The sequence below is a fragment of the Pararge aegeria genome, chromosome 15 (assembly GCF_905163445.1).
Source record: "Pararge aegeria chromosome 15, ilParAegt1.1, whole genome shotgun sequence".
Lineage (NCBI taxonomy): Eukaryota > Metazoa > Arthropoda > Insecta > Lepidoptera > Nymphalidae > Pararge > Pararge aegeria.
Genome location: NC_053194.1, coordinates 12,898,457 through 12,919,415, shown reverse-complemented (window position 1 = coordinate 12,919,415; position 20,959 = coordinate 12,898,457). Strand labels below are relative to the sequence as shown.

General features: G+C 34.6%; 2 protein-coding genes across 2 annotated transcripts; both read left to right on the top strand.

Annotated features, from left to right (window-relative positions):
• The first annotated feature begins 2,496 nt into the window (after nt 1-2,496).
• On the top strand, nt 2,497-8,628 carry LOC120629827. Its single transcript, XM_039898883.1, has 5 exons — nt 2,497-2,635; nt 3,832-4,051; nt 5,219-5,346; nt 7,500-7,652; nt 8,398-8,628. The coding sequence occupies exons 1-5, from the start codon at nt 2,563-2,565 to the stop codon at nt 8,547-8,549; spliced, it is 726 nt and encodes a 241-aa protein (XP_039754817.1). The 5' UTR covers nt 2,497-2,562; the 3' UTR covers nt 8,550-8,628.
• Nucleotides 8,629-11,720: 3,092 nt separating this feature from the next.
• LOC120629987 lies at nt 11,721-19,504 on the top strand. The gene is made up of 5 exons (XM_039899100.1): nt 11,721-11,846; nt 13,457-13,676; nt 14,815-14,945; nt 17,644-17,796; nt 19,297-19,504. Exons 1-5 carry the CDS (start codon nt 11,774-11,776, stop codon nt 19,446-19,448), a joined length of 729 nt encoding a protein of 242 aa, XP_039755034.1. The 5' UTR covers nt 11,721-11,773; the 3' UTR covers nt 19,449-19,504.
• The last annotated feature ends 1,455 nt before the right edge of the window (nt 19,505-20,959 follow it).

The following is a 20,959-nucleotide window of genomic DNA, read 5'->3' as shown; positions in this document are numbered from 1 at the left end:
GGCTTGTGATATGCACGGATATGAAAATTTAACTGCCCACTTCAATGTGAATGCAAATTTAGTGACGTTAATTTTGAAAAAACTCCACAAATGAAATAACAAAATTACTCCAAATCTTTTGATAATATAAGGTACCATAGCCAATTTGAAAATATCGCAAAAGGATGTTCGACTGCTATTGGCCCCATTTGATGGGCATCGAATGCTGAGAAATATAGATCAGTGATAAGGATGTTCACGATCTGCGTATGCCCAGTGATTTTTTCTTGAACTATTTATATTTCTATATCATTGGTCTACTTAGTGAGAAATACTTACGCTGCGTCTTCTAGTAACCATTCCAGAACCTACATCTAAGAAAGGCCAGTGATCCTCGTAGCTATGTAACTGTCAGTAGTAAAAGGTTATTGCTCTTTCTCTATACATTTCAATACTTTGGAATTGTCGCTAATTTTTTTTACTGCCATTCAAATTAAGCCTTCATTAAAATCTATATATATAAGATGAATAAATGTGAAATTGTATATCCGTTTATCTGTTTATTTGTAACCAATTCACGGCTTAAATTTGCACACTATTAATTTATTAGAATGTTATGCTCTCTAAACTGACTATATTGTTTACCAACATCTTGATAGTGTACAAACGTTCTTGCAAATAAATGATTATTATTTTTATTATTATTATAATTAAATGCTGCACCGGTCTTGATAAAATTTCACACCGAGATAGCATATGTCGTGGAGACGTAATGGACATAAAACTGAATTGTATCGTAAGACAGCAAAACTACGTGGAAGAATTCACGAGCAAAAGCTAGCAGAATTAAAATCAATTCTTAATGACATAATCGATTCGCTTTATTGAACACGTCTCATTTTTAAAACCTCGTTTCAAGTTTAAAAAAACTAAACGGCCAAGTACGAGACATACTCGTGCATTGAAGGTTCTGTACCTACTCCGTATAAAAAGTTTTATCGTAAAACGATAACTTAATGTAATCTTTGGAGGGATTATTCTACAATTTATATGCATAAAAATTAATAAAAATCTGCTTTAGAATAAACAAGGTGCATGTAATAGCCTTCTCAGTCCCCATTTGTCCCCATGGAATGGGAAACCAAATGGGAATTTGTTCTATTTATCTCATTTTAATGTTTAAGTACACCTCGGGTAGGTGTACTGAATTCCCTCTTGAAATTAAAATATTTTTTTTTATTTCTGCTGTCAAATAATATCGAGCTATTTTTATATTCGGACAACTTCCAGCATCCCGAACAAGCTTGTTTTCTCTAGGGTTTTAGTACCATGGACCACTTACATACGCAGCGGCAGGTTATACAGAAAACCGAAGAGTATAACCGACCACTTTGCTTAGCGTTTGTGGACTATGAGAAAGCCTTTGGCCGGTGAGAACCTGGGCTGTGCTAAGATCAATGTACAGATACCGAATTGACTACCGGTACATCCAAGTGTGGAAGTGTTTGTACGCCAAAATGTCCGTATACAGGACCAAACTACGATTCAGCACCAAGGAGTCCACCACGGAGTCCAAGGCAAGGAGATGTTATCTCCACGAAGCTTCGTCGCTTCGTCGACGTCTTTAAGCTGTTTTTAAGCTTCTGGACTGGAATTGGATTGGCATCAACATCAATGGCGAATACATCAATCAACTTCGGTTTACTGACAATGTAGTCATAATGGCAGATACTTTGGGAGACCTTAATACGATGCTCAATAATCTAAGTAGAGTTTTTCAAAAGTTGGGCCTACGTCTGAACATGAGCTACGCTCATAGTCCACTCCACCCAGTATTATTACCCCCAGTAATAGTTCGGAGCTCTGTACTCGAAATTGTAGAATTGTGTCCAAGGTACAAATAACTTGGACACACAATCCAGTTGGGTAGGTCCATTTTTGAGAAAGAGGTGAACCGCCAAATCCAACTCAGATGAGCAGTGTTCGGGAAACTTCGTATCATCATTTCGTCTAAAATTCCTTAGTGCTTGAAGTCCTAAGTCTTCGAACAGTGCATGTTGCCTGAAACATGGTCGCTAACTATGGGTTCACAAGAAGGCTCGGAGTCAAGTAGCGGGCGATGGAAAGAGCTATGTCAGAAGTATATGTGTGTGAAGTATATGTGAGTGGAATAGCGACCGCGCACTGATAAACGCAGTGTTGGTCGTCCCTCAACGATGGGGACAGATGACGTCAAACGAGTTGTTGGGAGCCACTGCGAACAAGGACCTATGTCCAGCAGTGGACGTCAGTCGGTTGACATGCTGATGATGATGATGATATATTGCAATTATTCCAAATTTAATGTCAATCCACTGAAAATGACGGACGTATAGAATAGAATGGACAAGGTCGAGGGGCAATAACAATTGTTCCATTTTTACCATTGTGTTATGGAACCCCAAAAACTGATGAGGTATAAAATACGTGTTATATATAAAACGATCGTTAGATTTGGAAATCAGTATGTTATTGAGCTTTATTTAATAAAGACCTAGTAAATTTTTGACAGAATCCATTATTGTTACAAATAATTTAAAAAAAATGTTTCCCATTCATTATTGTTTTCTGGTGGGATTACTTAGTTTATTTGCTTCTGAGTCAAACGCCGGCGTGGGTAAGTTCCATTGAATAATAATCATAGTACATTACATTTTATTGTTGTTTTTTGGTTTAAAATATCTTCTTAGTGACTTTTGAACTATTTTCTTTTAATCTGCAATTTTGTAAACGTGCAATCTCGATAATAACAGAGTCGGGTCAAAGGATATGAAAGCCTTGAATTTCTCATCCTTTGTTCTCGCTGATTAATTTAACCCCGGCTAAGATTTGTTGCGGGCTCTTCTTAGACCAGGGCGCGCCTGGAACTTTCCTAGATTTAGTTTTAAGTTAGCGAACGTAATTGTCGCCATTATCTCTCAATAATGGTGATAATAGAGAGAGTACGCTTCATAAGTGACTGTGGTAATCCTTTTGAATTTGAACGAAAATAGATGACTAAAACACGTTTTTTATGAATTGTGTGAAAAGTAAACCAATTAAACCCGTCATTTATTCTACTTTTAATAGCTTGCATTAAATTTGCATTCATCTTGTTTATTGAGACCGTGACAAGTTGAAGAGTGTTTATAACATATGAGACCTTCAATATTTTATTAAGTAATTATAAATCTTTTGAGGTCATTGTAAAATCAGCAACTTCATGTTTTTAATGTTTTAATGTATAGTAGGCAAATTAAAAACGTGACAAAATTTCACTTTGTCTTAATTTAATATTATCTTCTTTTTCTCGCCAACTAAGCGAGTACCTATCTAGGAGTACGTACGACAAAATTAAAATGCTTAATAAATCATTATATAACATTAAATCATATAAGTAAATTTCCAAAACATTTTATTTACGTTGAAATAAATAGTATGTGGCCCAACTCATCACTTAAATAATATAATTTGTATAACATGCTTTTTCTAAATTGTATTATACCGAAATAAACTTAAATAAATTAAGTTTATTTCGGTCAAATCTTGCAACTGAATTAAAAAACAATAAGTCTGAACCGATTATGCTGAAATTACGTATACATTTGGCTTTGCTAACAATATATGGTAGCTTAGTGGCAACATTCTAAATCTTCCCGGGGATAGTGGACTATATTGTAAAAAAAAATTTAAATGGAGATAATTTTGAAATAAAGCCATGTCTACTTGTATCTTAGTTTATGATTCAGAAAAGAATGACCTGTTGATAACTTTTGCATAGAGATGCAGGTTGGGGCCAACATAAATAATAATTTTCATACTCTTCTTTCACAGCGTCGTTCATCAAACCATGTAAAGCAGACGATAAAGAATGCATTAAAACAAATACTCAAAACGCTCTGCCATATTTTGCCAAGGGTATACCTGAAATGGGAGTACCTGTTATGGAACCCATCAAGGTCGACTCCGTCAGATCTGATGAACGTGATTTGAAACTCGGATTCCGAGATCTTGTAATATCTGGTCTTAGCAAATGCAAGATTTTAGACGTAGAGTGAGTATTTTTATTGGTTTGTTTTTTGTTTAAAATTTTTTTTCGTATGAACTTTATTAGACTTCTCACAATTACGGAAAATTGGGGTAAACGAATTTAAAATTGGCATTTATTCCTTTTCCTGCAATACGATATAAAACACCCAGACACTGAAAAGCATTCACGTTCATCACCCAACATATTTTCCAGTTGTTGGAATCGAGCCCATAGCCTCGGACTCAGAAAGCAGGGTTAAACTGCCCAGTGTGCCAATCGGACATCAAAAAAGTTATTGGAGGATTTACATTAATTCCTACAAATTATATAAATGCAAGTGTTTGTTTGACTTCCTATCACGAAACTATAAACAGACGTCGATATTAGTTTTTTTTTAAATCGATAAAATTATAGAGTCAAACAGGTTTATTTTTACGATTTTGAGCAACAAAAAATTAATGGAGTGATTCATGCGCTATTTTGATGCCTTCATTGAACCTTCTCAGATAAAGTGTTGGATATTTTTTGAGTTTATAGGGTAGGAGAGTTCCCTATGGATGCTTTTCGTTGTAGATTTTGTATTATTAGAAGTAATTATTCTTTAGGCGCGTTATGAAGATCTTGAAAGTGTTTTTTTTTTATAATTATTTGAAGTTATTATCCTTTATGATAATCTTGAGCGAGCAATATTGTGTTAGCAGGATTAGACCTAACTCATATGAATTCCGAAACGCGACCGTGTAATAACGTACTATCTTAAAATTATGTACCTACCCTTAAAAATTTCGTCACCTTTATGTAGAATTATTTTAAGTTATCATTTTTTTAATTCATAAAACATTACACATATTGTCTGAGAAGTTGTCCTTTATTTAGATAATATACTTATACATTCATTTATAAAACAGTAATATTTTTTTTTCGGAAATGAACCGTCAAGTTGTACAAATAAGACACGGCTGACACGGCTGGTATTTTTAATATAGGAATTGGGTGTGAGGTCTTCAGGCATTATTATTCATAATAGTTGGTGTCGTCTATTGTCTTACTCAGTTCTGATTAATTTAAATACTGTTGATTCGAATAAAACAATATTTTCTGATAAAAATCTTATGTTTTCTTCTTCGTACACACACGTTTTTTTTTAATGTTGTTTGAAAGTTTTTAACAGCTTCCAATCTTCTTTTACAGACGTAACGTACAAAAGAGCACCATTAAGCTGATTTTTGAATGTCCCCTTCGTGGCGTTGGGAAATATGACATAAAGGGCAAAATACTTCTACTCGACATTTTTGGAAATGACGATTTCGAGATAAAGGGTTAGTATCAAGACGTTTTATATTTAATCGAGTAAGTTGCATAGATGCACGTGTAACTCAGAATTTTCGTAAGTTTGGTCTGGGCTGTAGCATTCGGCTGCAACAGGTTACAACCATATCAGCAAAGACGCCAAGCGATTTGGCACACCAGCACAATTAGAACAATAGTTACAAACAAAAGGCCGTCATATTTATACTAAATATATACAGAACAACTACACATCAAGCACATTTCTTTATACTTATACTTTCCGGTATAGACATCCATGAAATTTGTATCGCCACCATCTTTAGAGTTTTTTCCAGCTTCCTGCCAATTGTATGACGTTCTGAATATTATTTGTTTACGGAGCCGTCAAGTGACTAAAATACCCTGGTCGTGTTCCTCACCCATCCTCCACATCGCTGATCTCCATATTTTTTCCGTTCTTTCATAAAATCAAATTGGTCGCCATACATAGTCAAGAAAATCCGCAGTCATTTATTTTTCTCTTCATCAAGCTTATGATGATGTATCTAATTATTTTGTGGGTAATAATTAGATACTTTACTGTTATGTTATTGCTTTTCTGATTTATGTAAATTTGTTGTGAACAATAAAACTTGGTAATTCATTCATTCATTCAAGCAACCTTTAATTAATTTGCAAAGTCTGTATATTAGTTTGGGTCAGAGCAAGCAACAGAATGTTAAACCAGTTTTTGATCATCCCCGATCGATTAAGCTAAAATTATGCATGCATGTATTTGTTTAATATGCAATGTAGCTAAATGGCATTCTAAATCCAATTTGGCGGACTCTTGAAGGTAGCAAACCAGTAATTTTCTATGCACCCCAACTATATGGGTACAAATTAAATGATGGTTTGATAGAAGAATATGGAAGCTTTTAAAATGTGTTTTACCTTCTTTTTACTTTCAATCAAATAAACCTAGAATGTCTCATGGAGAACGTTCACGTTGACCAAAATTTGTGATAAATATTGGACTAAACAACTGCCCGGATACTTTATAACATTGTACTCAGTCAATAAAAATACTATTAAGACCTAAAAGGCGTAGTAATTACCACCACTTGTGAAGCGGTGGTGATTACAACATTAGTTAACTTAGACTTGCCTAATCTAATAAGAAGCGCAGAAAAACAATTTGTTCTTGAAAAATGGTAACACACTTTCTACTTAAACTTGTGATGTAAAAATCAATAGAATTCATTCATACGGCCGATTAGCGCAGTGTTTGTGATGAACATGAATGTTTTTCAGTGTCTAGGTGTTTATCTAAATATTATAAGTATTTATGTATATTATTCATATTATAATTATTCATCAGTAATCTTAGTACCCATAACACAAGCTATGCTTACTTTGGGGCTAGATAGCTATGTGTGTATTGTCGTAGTATATATACATTGATGAAGAGCCCCATTCAATTTACTCAACTACCAACAAATCCTGTTTTCGATTTCTAGGTCGAGAAATATTAAACATTTTCCGCAAAATTGCCTTAGAGGTAGAAACATTAGTGGTTAGAACTTCGACTCGTAGTATATTTATTTATTTATTATAAAGACCGGATAACTTCTGATTCTGAGAAGAGTCTGAGCCGTTGATGGATTGATAATGAAGAAATTCTTAAAGCGCATGTCATTCCGCCGCGTCCAATTTGCAGTCTGCATGCAACTAATGATAAAAATGTTGCTCTAATGCGAGTACTTATCGATTGATTAACTTATACATACTTACTGCGATGGCTCAGTGATCTAGGATCTTGGCCTCTAACACCACAAGCCGCCACTAGTTCATATTCTGCTCCACTTCTTCCAATCAGTTTTTCCAAGGGCGTGTAAGTCTTTGCAGGCTTTATTAATCCATCGAGACCTAGGACATCCAAAAGGACGTTTTCTTAGACGCCCCGAGTACGTTATATATATTTCACCGCACGACCCCCATCGTCTCCAGGTGTCCAAAGTGAACGTAGTCAAGCTTTTTTATCTGCCATAATATTAGGTCCGGCTACCAGATCTCTCGAACTTAGAAAAGTTTTAAATTTATAGACATTAATAAATAGTCTTAAGATAATAAACACTGCATTTTGTGATCCTCGTAGTTTATATATTTTAATAATGTTGTTTTATTTCGTTTTTCTTCACAGGCAAGGTTAGAATGACAGTTGAAATCAAAACCAAGTTAATAGAGAAGAAGGGTAATACGTACTGGAAAGTAACCGGTTTCGACTACAGTTATGACTTGTTGGATAAGGTCAAAATCGATCTAAAGAATTTGTACGATGGTGACGAGCAACGTGGTAAGTGCGGATTTATTATTGACTGACTTAACGTAAGTATAATTGCGAAATAGCATTGCATTTGTGAGTTTTGAGTTTGGCATCTTCTGTGGAAACGCTGGCATCTGTAGTGTAGCGAAATACAAACCAAGAAATATACCACATATTTCCAGAAAGGCCTGATTTTTATGCAAAATATGTTTCCTATCCCGTAAAAATATATAAATACTCTCATACTAAAATGGCTGACTGGTTCGGTGGTTCTACCTCTTACAACTCATTGGGGTTCAGAGATATTTACGTAGAGTCATGAGGAAATCTCGTTATAAGTTAACTGATAATGTCAAAGTAGACAGAACCGCGGAAAAATCCGAACAATTAATAAAAAACTTCTCAATAGCATGGTTTTATCAAATTTTTACTTGTTTGTTTGATGATCTCACATAATGCTGCGATAACCTGTTCAGAATAGGTCAGTTTATTGAACTCATACCATATATAGAAATGTACACACTATCGTACCGGAACGCTAAATCTCTTGCCGATGCGCTTTTGGATTGGGTTGCGATTATTTATAATCTCAAGATTATAAATAGTCGCAACCCAATCCAGATCAATGCTGAGATACCAACAATTTATGAAGAATCCCCGTCCAATCCATAGATAAACTTAACATTTGCAAACTGGATCTGGGAATTTTTGTTATGTCGAAAGCCATAACACCAGAAATATCGCAAGAATATTGCAATTTTTATTTTTGTTACAGCTAAACCAATGCTGGCAGCGATCGACGGAGCTGGCAATGATCTCGTTCAAGAAGTTGGAGGTGGAATTATCACACAACTGGTGGGCAAGATTGTTGATATCCTAAAGAATGTATTCCATGAGTTGCCAACAAAAGACCTTGAAATTGCTTAGAAAATAATTGTACCTCGATATATATCTTACTCGTAGTAATAGAATAAAAACAACAAAACCAATATTGTTTTAAATTTAATTTTTTTATTTTTTATCAACCCACCATGCCTTGTTGGTCTAGGCAGTACGTTCAACTGAAAATTCTTGAGGTCCCAGGTTCGAATCTTTATCGGGCCGGTAAATTGTTAGATGTTGAGTTTTCCTGTCTACAAATTTTCAACTTCCCCGTGCCTCACAGCGTACATGCATTCAAGCAGCGTGCTCTGATCTCCATTCTCCTATGAGAGAGGAGTTTTCAGTGCAGCAGTAATATTTATACGCTTTGAAAATAATACACAAACAGGAATTATGAGTAAAATATAATTTTATTAAAGATAACTGTGATACCTTAATGTATCTACTTAATCTTTGAAAGTTTTAAGATTTTTTTGTAAATTCCTAAGTGGCCCTAAACCTGTTACGGCACCTAGGGGTACGGCAGTTATGTTAAACCCAAATATTTTTATTAATGCAAAACTGCGTTCAATAAGCCTATTTGAATAAAGAAATACTTTGGCATTCACTTCTACTTTGCATTGTAGTGAAACGTTAATCCGTTAGGGTGGTAACCAGTTTTAAAACAGCTGATAGAATTTAGTACCATTTAAAAATTTTTATTTCTTGAAAATAATATACCTATTTTCTGCACCCGGAGAAAAAAGATTTTTATGAAATTTTAGGTTAATTTATAACTTGGCAGAAAAGAAAACTAAAATTGAACGAAGTTGTGCTAGTACGATTGTACTTTTGTTTTTTATTTGTTTGGTTAACGTGCTTAATCTCTAAAACTACTAGGAACCCATCAAACGAATGAATACCACCGGGGACAGATGCAACGTTGTGGGTTGGAGTATATTGTGTAGACTAGTGATGAAAGTTATCATTGTTCGTTATTATCAACATCGTCCCAGGCAGTGCCTCTCGGAATGAGAGGACCATCCCAGCCTCAGACCGGCCTTATTTAGGCCATAAGCTACCATTCTGGCCAAGTGCGGGTTGGACTTCCCATGCCTTTGAGAAATTTACGGAACTCTCAAGCGTGCGGATTTCACAAATTAAAAGACACACATAGCTCTCAAAGTTGAGAAGTGCGTGCTGGAGATCGAACTGAGACTCCGGAAACGGCAGACCTAGGCCCAAACAACTAGGAAATGATGATGAATGTGTGTATCGGTAAAAATACCTTTAACAAAACTTCGCGTGGACGAAGTCGCAGAGAAACGCTAAAATATTACTAAAAATAATTAATTTTATTTGTAAAGGACACATCGCTTAAACTAAGTCATTTTTTTCCGGCCAGCGGAAAAACCTTGATATTACTTATCTTGAAGTATATTTTAGTATGCAGAACATATTTATTTCTTTACTAAAGTTATAAATTAATTAATTGTTTATTTAATATGCTATTCAACTTCAGTTTATTTATTTTATTGTAATAATGGACGAGCAAATTTCGTCCCACCAACAAAGTGCTGGCCAGTGTTCGTAAACCTAAGACGTAGACGTAGCCGTAATAATCCTCATGTTCCCGTAATAACACCAGCCTCATGTTCCCGTAATAACACCAGCATTGCAATAATGCTACGTCGCGGCAGAGCAGCAAAGAGCTCTGTCACAAAAAACTCTATTACCACTAAACTACTACTACAACTACACTGTATTTATTTATTTAAACATCTTTATTACAGAACATAGGGAAAACTTAAATTTATTTTGTTCAAAAAGCGGCCTTATCACTAAAAGTGATCTCTTTGAGGCTAATTAAACTAACGGAATAAGGCAATTAGAGACGGGAAATCGAAATTCAAAACAAATAATTACATAGTTTCACACACAAAAAATACATAGATAACTAAATAGGGTAATAAATATAATAAAATAAATATATACACTATATTTAAATGCTGTAAAATGTTTATATACTTTACAGAAATAATTTCCGTTTCCTACTTAATGCGGTGATTCGTAGAAAAAAAAAACTTTTCGCGAACTCTTCTGTGATGACTAACGACGATTAAACGACTTTATTCTTATAGGCGCCATCTATATTTACGACACCGATTCGGCAGACCGTTAAGTTTAGGGGACGGGATGGAAAAAAATACTAAATAATTTTTTAAACCAATCTATACAAAAAATTAAAACTATGATAAAAAAAAAACAAAATACCCAAATCTTGTGGCAAGAACCATTATAAGGTTATATGAGTTGCCTAGTGAAAATCTATAACGTGAATAATATGCCTAGGAATCTTCTTTGATTAGGCGCTACTTACTTAGACATTGCCTTGTCCAATCGTATAGGGTACTGCCGATGACCTGCAATCTTTGAATTTTATATCAAGGCCTCATCTAAAAATAAAAAAAATTGAAAATTGTGCTATGGATGACTGATGAATATTTTCATAAATAATATAAATAAGTACTGAGACCTAAAATATAGATAAATACCCAGACTCTTAACAACATTCATGTTTATCAAACAAACATTTTCCAGTTGTGGGAATCGAACAGCCTTGCACTCAGAAAGCATGGTCGCTGACCACTGCGTCAGTCGGCCGTCAAAGATTCATCCTGTATCGTGGGGTTTTTTTGGCCACGCCACTCTGAAGAAAGATATCGTTAAACATCTAGTGGCTCAAGGACGAATCGACGGAATCCACGTGGTCGATTCCCAACTAGATCGCCCGATTTACTTAGATCTGCAACTTCTTTGTCAGTTACTTAGTGTTTTTGCAATGCCAGCAATAGAAGCCGCTGGAGGGAGATGGCAAGAGCCATTATTAGGGATCATAACCCGTAACCAGACAAAAATGCCCAGAGCAAATGATTAAAAAATAAATTTTACACCTCCCAATTTTGTTTACTTTAAAGATGAATGTTTAACAGAAATAAAAACGCAACACTGCCCCATTACAGGTTTGCAATCTCCATTACACATAGAAGTCGGTTAAGTTTTTTTTTTTTTTGTTATCTGTTTTATACATAAACTGGCGGCTATGATTTTATGAGCTCAATTTAAAATCTGGTTTTGTATACAAAAAAAAACATGTAAGTTAAATATACTGGTTTCTGCTTAATATGTATAAATTAACAGACTTTCAATTTTACTCGCAGTATCACATTAAACGTAAAATAATAAAGGCCGAGAGAGTCTTTAGATAAACATTGTAATTTTTATTTAAAATGTTTTCAACAAAGTGTTATATTTTGTTGTGTTTTGCTACTTATTTTGTTGCTAAATCTGATGCTAGTGTAGGTAAGTCGATACCTCTTTATCTCTTCTATGTTATTGTTATATTTGTATAAAAATGCTTTGCTGTGCGCGCGCTTTGCAAACGTTAGACTTCAACTTTACAAAAAAACAACTTTAGAAAAAAACTAACAAAAAATTCAATGTGTAATTGATTTTTTTGTTAGTTTTTTTCTGGAGAGCTTTTTAAAACTAGAATGGAAAACTGCAACACAATTATCTAAGAACGTAAAAATAAGGAATTCGGTTAATGCCACTTCATGCACCATAACTTTTAATAGATGGCATTTTATATGTTCGATGCATCCAAATTCCAGATTGTTAATAACTAACGAATTATAATACTGCGGTTTGTTGACTCAGCCGCCGCAGTGACCGAAGGGCTGGCTCTTTTCCTGAGTAGATCAGTTTCAGTATTTTTCGTGGAATTGTAGCATTCGTTTTTTTTCTGAGGAGGTTTAATAATGGAAAACCCACACCATTATCTGAGAAAATAAAAACAAGGAACTTGGTAAATGTCACTTCATACACTATAACTTTTAATAGATGGATGTAAGATGCGTCCAGATCCCAAATTGTCAACAACTAACAATGAATTTTAATACTGCGGTTTGTTGACTAAGCCGCAGCAGTGATCGAAAGGCTGGTCTTTTTTCCTGAGCAGACCAGCTTCAGTGTTTTGCGCGGAATTGTAACATTCATTCTTAGCGCCATTTCTCAGGGTTTTGATTTGGATTATAAATATCACCATCATCCCTTAGCATAAATTGGATGGCTAAAGGTTTTTATGGAAGAGCCTTCTCTTACAGTAAGAGCTTTAACCTTACATGATGCTCTAATTCGTGTTGGGGGCTACCTTTTTCGTAGGATACCTTTGTTTATTAAATATTTGGCATCAAATCAACCTATTACCGGCCCACTACAGGGACTTCCCACAATGGTAAGGGGTTAAGGCCACCACGCTGGCCCAGTGCGGATTGGTGGACTCCACACACCTTTGATAACATTATGTCGAATTCTCAGGCATGCAGATTTCCTCACGATGTTTTCCGTCAACGTTGAAGCTAGTGATAGTTAATTTACTTAAAACACACATAACTTAAAAAAGTTAGAGGTGCGTGCTGGGATCCGAACTCGGCCCCTTAAAAGTGAAGTCTAGCTCCTACCCACTGGGCTATCACCGCTTCACTGCTAAATATTTACTCTTCTTCTTGCCCTTATTCCACGTTATAGTGTGTCAGGACAGCATGACTTCATCACATTCGAAGACAGTCTCGCTGCTTTTGTTTTTGCATATTTTTCCAACTGACCTATCCTGTCGTTTTGGGGAAAACTAAATTCATAATATAAATAAATATTTAATTACGAAGCCATATTTCTATTTAGGTGTATTAAATTTCTAAGTCCTCTCTTTCGGTAACTATGATGATGATGATGACTATGGCAGTTCTGGCTTGCGGTAGCTTAGTTAATATACCTTTGTTTTCTTCGGAGCATGATGATGAACAGTATGACAGTTCCGGCTTGCGGTAGCTAAGTTAATAAACCCTTGTTCTCTACAGAGCATCTAACTACAAAAGATACCATTACATTATATCTGTTGTATTTTTTTCCAGTGCCATTCATAAATCCATGTGCACCAAACGATCAGAAATGCATTCTGTTAAGTGGAAAAGCAGCGTTACCTCACCTCACCGCCGGTTTACCGGAACTGGGAATACCTGTCATTGATCCTATAAAGATTGACTCTGTCAGATCTGATGGTAACAGTTTGAAACTTGGCTTCCGAAATATCCAGATCACCGGTGTTAAGAAATGCAAGATGACTGAACTTGGGTAGGTTAATTTCACTATTTTTAAAAATCTTACTGATTGAATTACGTTTAAGTTGTACGATTTATGTGGAGTTTTGTATAGATAACTGTTTTAAAAAAAAAAAAAATATTAAACTTTCCGTATTGGGACTTCTAGATGAACTGATAGACTTGACACGAGTGTCATCATAGAGTGAGATAGATGGGTTCCGGCCATAGTCCAAGACGAGACCAAGTGCGGATTGATAGACTTCACACGCCTCTGGGACATCAAAGTTTCCTTAAGAAGTTTTTTTTTTTTTTTTTAATGGCTTGCGTTTGTACCAATTGGGTACGATTTACTTCGCCAATGTCACGTGGTATGGAGGAGACACGCTTTTGAGAATGATCGGTGAAATATGAGGAAGACCAAATTTTAATCTTGTTAAGAAGTTTTCATTCACCGTTAAAGCAAGTGACGTTTAATTGCTTAAATCCAAAAAGACAGCGAATAGATACACAACAATTATTTTATTAGTAAACCTCAAAATTGTTTATTTCGTTCGATGGATAAACACAGAAGATAAAACAATTTCGCATATTTTCTTATATCGCACTGAATGTACAAATATCGATATTTTCCTTGATTTAATGATAACCTGTGGCTCTCACACTAGGCAACCTGTATCGTGGGGTAAACGTATTATCCTAATATTCTTCATAGTCAAGGTCGAAGTCAAAAATATCTTTATTCAAGCAGGCCCATCATAGGTGGCACTTTTCATGCGTTCATTACATGAGAATTACACGGTATAACAAACTTAGCCGGGTGTTTTTTTGTTATCACCATCTCACAGTGTCAATTTAAAATTATTAGAAGAGCAACCTGGTTCGAGCAATAATTCACATCCAAGCTTTTTTATCGATAACGTAGTCCTTCATACTATGATAGGACTTTTCTATAAGCTTACGTTTAATACAAACTTTGAACTTTTTAAGAGACATCTCCAAGATGTCAATGGGTAGTTTATTATAGAATTGTATGCAATCTCCTTTAAACAAATTATGAATTTTATATAACGTAGTATATTGTTGCACTGTAAATTTATTCTTACTTCTAATGTATAAATTATTGCAGTATATATTTTCTTAAAATTCGAAATGTTTTTCTTCTTTCACAGACGTAACCCTGAGAAGCATACAATGAAGATGACGGTTGAGTGTCCGCTCTATGGATCTGGACAGTACGATCTGAAGGGAAAGCTGGGCTTTATCGAGGCGTACGGCGATGGAGACTTTGAAATGCATACAGGTTAGTGATTTTTTTTTATTATACACTACGAACTTTGTCTGGTTCGACTTCAGCTACGTAAACTGTATTCTGCTAATGTTATAAATGCGAAAGATGCCTTGTGAAAAACAGAAAATCTAACAATCTTTCTATGCATTAAAAATAATAGTTTTTTTCCGGCGGAATTTTAATACAACCAATTTTCTTCTGTAAACTTATTCAAAATGTTTTAAAATAAAAACGAAGATATGTTATAAAGCGATTCGGATTAAGTATAAAAAACAAGGAAATGTAGGAGTTCTTTGATTTTATTAAAGTAAACATTGTTTCCAATCCTGTTTCTAGTAAGTACTTAACCAAACAAGGTACTTAACAAAAACCCAAGAAATCTTTAATGTTTTTTTTTATTATTGATTAATCATTTATCCATATAAATATTACGTTTAATAAATAATAAGAGAAGGAAGTTTTATTAATACTTCCTTCACACACGATATGCTACCATGTGTAATCTTAATGCCGCCCGTATTTCCGGTTTATTAATAACTGTGACCTTGTTCTTTAAATCGTGGAAATCAGAATGATATAAGATATTTGTAAGCTGTGATAAATTAAAAATTTTATAGGCTTTCTACTTCCAATATAGTTTAAATTATTCTATTAGACAAGCCCTTTCATTTGATATATTCATGGAGGAAAACCCCATATTAATGAAGTTGTGAAAATAAATTTTGCCATTTTGTTGTGGCAGCCATGTTGGACCGATTTAAATCAAACATAGAAAATAACACTCCCGACTATTTTATATTTCAAACAAATCATAATCGGTTCATCCGTTCGGGAGCCTCAAACAGACCATAACACACACTAAGACACACAGACACTCATACACATTCGTGAATACACACTCACACATACATACACACAGACACGTCGGGAAAAAAACAAAACCGTTAAAAATGAACAACTATTAAAAACAGACATCCGCTAGATAAAATTGCACCTCCGAGGACAATCATTGTTATTTACACCTTTTCCTTTCTTCCGTTCTGCAATAAATACGCCTTTAATTAATTTATCTGTTGGTTTGGTCCAGTAGGAAAAACAATTACAATTAATTAATTCCAAATAGTTAATTCTTCACCGAATTTGACCAATACACGCCCGCTGCTGGGCAATACATCCCTTGTACATATTTCCACACAATGCAGCATAAACACATAGCTAAGAACCGACGAACGTTGGGATCCCAAGGTGCTGGAATGGCGAACCTACACCGGCAAACGCATTGTTGGACGGCCCCCAACGTTGCTGCGAGCCGCTGGAAACCAGCGGCCCAGGACCGTGTATTTTGGGACTCCCTACAAAAGACCTATGTCCAGCATTGGACGTCAATTAGTTGATGTGATTATGATAATTGTCTACCGTGCGGATAAGCTTCATGGCGTCTGTCTTTAAAATTTTATCGTTATCAAACTAACGACAAAAAATAAGGAGATGAACAATTATATTTAAGGAAGACGAATGCTCATAGCTGTTGAAACTAGTATTTATAAACCTTATATTTATAATACTTATTTGTAAACCTCCGTGGCGCGGTGTTAAGCTTTATGGTCTTATAACTAGGAGGCCTTAGGTTCAGTCTCCTTTAGAATGTAATAGAAAATCACGACCTCGTAGGCCCAGGCCTAGATCGTATTTCCCTATTAGTTTACGTCTGTCTGTGTGTGTGTGTGTGTGTGTATTGAGAACTGCACGGCTAGCATACACAGGAGACAAAAATGTCATCGATAGGAGATAAAATTTACTTGACCAAATTTTTATATCTCTGTAACTAGTTTTTTCTTTGGTCTACAATAAAAGAGTATTCATTCATTATTTCATTTAAGTTGGCGCAGTGGGCAGTGACGTTGCTTTCTGCGTCAAAGGCCGAAGGTTCGATTCCCACAGCGGAAAAAATGTTTGTGTGATGAACATGAATGTTTTTCATGTCTGGGTGTTTATCTCTATATTACCAGTATTCATGTGTATTATATTCAGAAAAATATTCATAAGCTATCTTAGTACCCATTACACAAACTACGCTTATTTTGGGGCTAGATGGCCGCGATATGTATTATCGTAGTATATTTGTATTTATTTATTATTCATTCATTTATTCATACTAGTCAACCTGCCAAAGTACGGCAACAGGAAAAAGAAGTAGTTTACGTTAAACACGTTTATTTTTTGGCTACTATTGCTTCATGCGGAAAGTAGATGTTTGGGAAGAAGATGACAGTTTGTCCTAAAACCCGTAAAGAAATGTCTACCACCCATGATGTTTACCTGTACTAAGGATGAAGAGTTTGCTCTTTGGTTTGTTTGCACGCGCTAAACTCTGGATCCATAAGACAAATTACAATAATATTTTGGGTTTTCTATTGTAAAGTTCTTTAGGAAAGGCTATGGTCTAAAGAATCAGGTACGACCTCCAAGGAGATAAGTAAATAAAATTATAGATCAGGGTAGTACGCCAGGCCGGGGTATATTGTGCAGCAAATAAATCTATGTGTGGGAAACTTACCAGAAGTTATACAAGGGCGAAGTCGCGGGGAACCATCCTAACAACAAGCACTCCAGATCCTTATTAGTGCTATTATATCCAATAGTCTATAGATGCTCCATTATTTAGACCATATTTTGAAATGATGTTACAAAAGGCTATTTATTTTTACAGAAAAAGTCAGAATCACAGTTGAAATTAAAATAAAAGATATTCAAAAAAAAGGAGAAAAATATTGGAAGGTGACCGGTTACGACTACAGCTATGAATTGATAGAAAAAGTATTCATCAAACTAAAAAATTTATTTGACGGTGACGAGAAAAGAGGTAAGTCCAAGGGCCGTGTACCAGTTCACAAAAGTTCTTTTGTCCACGCCCAAGCATATCCGTGTTGGATAAAAGTTCAAGTTTCACGACATTGGCGCAGTGGGCAGCCACCCTGCTGTCTAAGTCCAAGGTTGTGGGTTCGATTCCTACAACTGGAAAATATTTGTTTGATGAACATAAACGTTGGGTGTTTATCTGTATATTATAGGTATTTATGTACATTATTCATAAAAATATTCATCAGTCATCTTAGGACCCATAACTTAAAATTACTTTGGGACTAGTTGACGATGTGTGTAATTGCGTAGTATATTTATTTAGTATTAAAATAATTGCAGATATATAAAGTCTGCGGTTACAATTGTCATAATGGTGGATCAATGATATCAAATAGAGATGAAAGAAATATTAAATTAGAAAAGTTTATTAACACTAGAGAACCTACCATAACAAAACGTTTACCGTGGGTGATTTTTATAAGAAAAAATGATAATCTTGTTTTACTATAAATAATCCAACATAATATTTTCAGCGCCACAGAATAAAGAACATATAGAACCCTCATTCCCCGCACACGTATCAGTTCAGACCCGCGGAATATTGCTAGATCACATCCTTTTCTCATTTTCCCCATTTTATTGCAAACGTTTAGAACATTAGAGATAAAATAATTACTGTCAACTGGTAAATGAAGTGAAGTGCCAACTATACCCGGTCGAGAAACACTACTAAAGTGGAGTGCTTTTTGATGTTTCAATATTAATCGTGTAGGCATTGTTTCTGTAAATGTATTTATTTATTAAGAGCACTAACGTCATTCATATTAATATAGCTCACACACAATAACATTGACAAAGCGTCACGTAAACTTAATTTGACAAAACATTGTTTGGAAAGAATGAAATACAGAAATAAAGAACACATTACAAGATAATAGGTATAATATTGACGTTTAAACTTTTTAATATGTATATTTCTAATTCTGTGTTCAAAGCAAGTCTTGAAATTTGGTGAAGTATAAAAAATCTATAATAAACTTCCATCCAATCTCAAAACACTTTCAATAAAATTTTACGCAAAAGTTGAAGAAATGGTTGCACAATAAACTATTTCTACTCCGTAGTTGATTTTTTCCAATATGTGATAAAAATAAAAATGTGCCATTTGTATTTTATTTTGTCATTGAACACGAATTTTCAATTAATGTTTCTGATTTTATTAAATTTTTATTTATTCTAATTATTATTACCGCTATTGTATTAAATTGTTTTTAAATTGATTCTATGTGTTAAATGCAACCAATGGTTTGTAATATTTGCACGCCAGCTAATGTCAATATAAATGTCCACTGTGACTTCGTAATTGATATTTAAATGACATCTATGTAAACGTGTGTATTATGCAAATGAAGATCTATCTATCTATTTAAAAAAAGTAGTCCACAGACTAGCGCACCCCTACGTCCTTACTTGCTTATTTAACCTTTTTTTTTTTTTACAGCCAAGCCTTTCGTACAGTTTCTCGACAACAGCTGGAAGGAAGTTATTGAAGAAGTTGGTGGTCCCCTCATAAATCAAGTTATAGGTGTATACGTGGACTTAGTCAAGACGTTATTCCTTAAGGTTCCAACCAAAGATCTTGAAGTATCATAAAATATCACTGATAAATCAATTAAAAGGGGATTATACAAAAAAATGTATTATTTTTAAATATTGGATAGAAGCAGGCGTTACTTTGCAGAAATCCGTGATATATTAGGAAAATTAAGCTTAATTTGCGAAAAGCAGGAGTATCTGTATGGTGTATTTATAATTTCTTCAATCCTTATACTCCACACCAAACAAATCTTCGGCAATGTACTTCGGAGATGTTGACTTAACAATTATTCATTGTAAAGTCAACATCTGAGGATGCTCCGGTTTCGAAACGCGCGTAGTCGGTACATTGCCGAAGATTTATTTGGTGGCGAGTATAAGGCTTGAAGAAATTATAAATCACACCATACAGACCTGCTTTTCGCGGACTATAGTAAATTAAGCTTAATTTTCCTAAGGTCTCATTTTTATTTTAGCTAAATATTTGAAAAATTATAAGTCCAATCATCGAATTAATAATTATTATTATTTATAATAGCTTAAAAATAAATTTATTTTTATTTATAAGTATGCTTTTTTATCTTAATGGTTGTTATGCACTCTACATTATACCCATTTAATGAGTCACCATTGTTCGACATAAAAGTACAGACATGAAATGGTCTAGAAATGTAGTGTCTAGATCCAGCCTTTTTTTAACTATAAATGCAGTGAGTTTTTAATAATAAAATAGATACCAAAAATTTTATATGTGCCTATAGGCACAGAAATGGGCGCTATTTTTGTTGGAGGTCCCGGGTTTGATACCCGGGGCGTTTTGAGAATTTATAATTTCTGAATTTTCTCTGGTCTGGTCTGGTGAAATGCTTCGGTCGTGACTAGATACCACCCTGCCGAGAAAGACGTACCGTAAAGCGATTTAGCGATCCTGTTCAATGTCTCCTAGAAGCTGATTTACACAGGTTTGCCTGGTAACATCTTAGACTGCATCATAGCTTACCAGAAGGTAAGATTGCAGTCAAGGGCTAACTTATAGTGAAATAATAAAAAGAGATACATATCAAAACTTGGGTATTACTATAAATATGGTGTTGATGGCAAACAGCGAACCTGCTCTTTAAGCCCAAGGCTGAGGCTTCGATTCCCACAGCAGCAAAACTTTTGTGTGATAAACATGAATTATCTGTATATTTTAAGTATTTTTGTATATTATTCATAAAAATATTCATCTGTTATCTTTGTACCTATAACACAAGCTACGCTTACTATGGCGCTAGGTGGCTTTGTGTGTATTATCGTAGTATATTTATTTTATTGGAACACTTAAAACGAAATACTTTCGAAAGAATGTTCTTTTTCTAAATTAAGGCACACCGCGCCGCGCAGGTAAAGAAAATGTTTAACTTAAATATTCAATTTGCGCGGAGATGTAAAATGTATCAACACAGCTCTAGGTCAAGCGCTCCTTAAACACAATGGCGAAAATATAAAAGAAATACATATTTTTTTCTCCCCATTCTTTATGAAAAACATTTGTGGTAAAACAGAACCACATTGAGTCATTTATA

Excerpts from the sequence above, each read along its gene's own strand:
- LOC120629987 (XM_039899100.1), top strand. The coding sequence starts at position 11,774 with ATGTTTTCAACAAAGTGTTATATTTTGTTGTGTTTTGCTACTTATTTT. Across the intron at positions 11,847-13,456 it reads TAAATCTGATGCTAGTGTAG|TGCCATTCATAAATCCATGT; the intron begins GTAAGTCGATAC and ends ATTTTTTTCCAG. Across the intron at positions 14,946-17,643 it reads AGACTTTGAAATGCATACAG|AAAAAGTCAGAATCACAGTT; the intron begins GTTAGTGATTTT and ends TTATTTTTACAG.
- LOC120629827 (XM_039898883.1), top strand. The coding sequence starts at position 2,563 with ATGTTTCCCATTCATTATTGTTTTCTGGTGGGATTACTTAGTTTATTT. Across the intron at positions 4,052-5,218 it reads TGCAAGATTTTAGACGTAGA|ACGTAACGTACAAAAGAGCA; the intron begins GTGAGTATTTTT and ends CTTCTTTTACAG. Across the intron at positions 5,347-7,499 it reads TGACGATTTCGAGATAAAGG|GCAAGGTTAGAATGACAGTT; the intron begins GTTAGTATCAAG and ends TTTTCTTCACAG.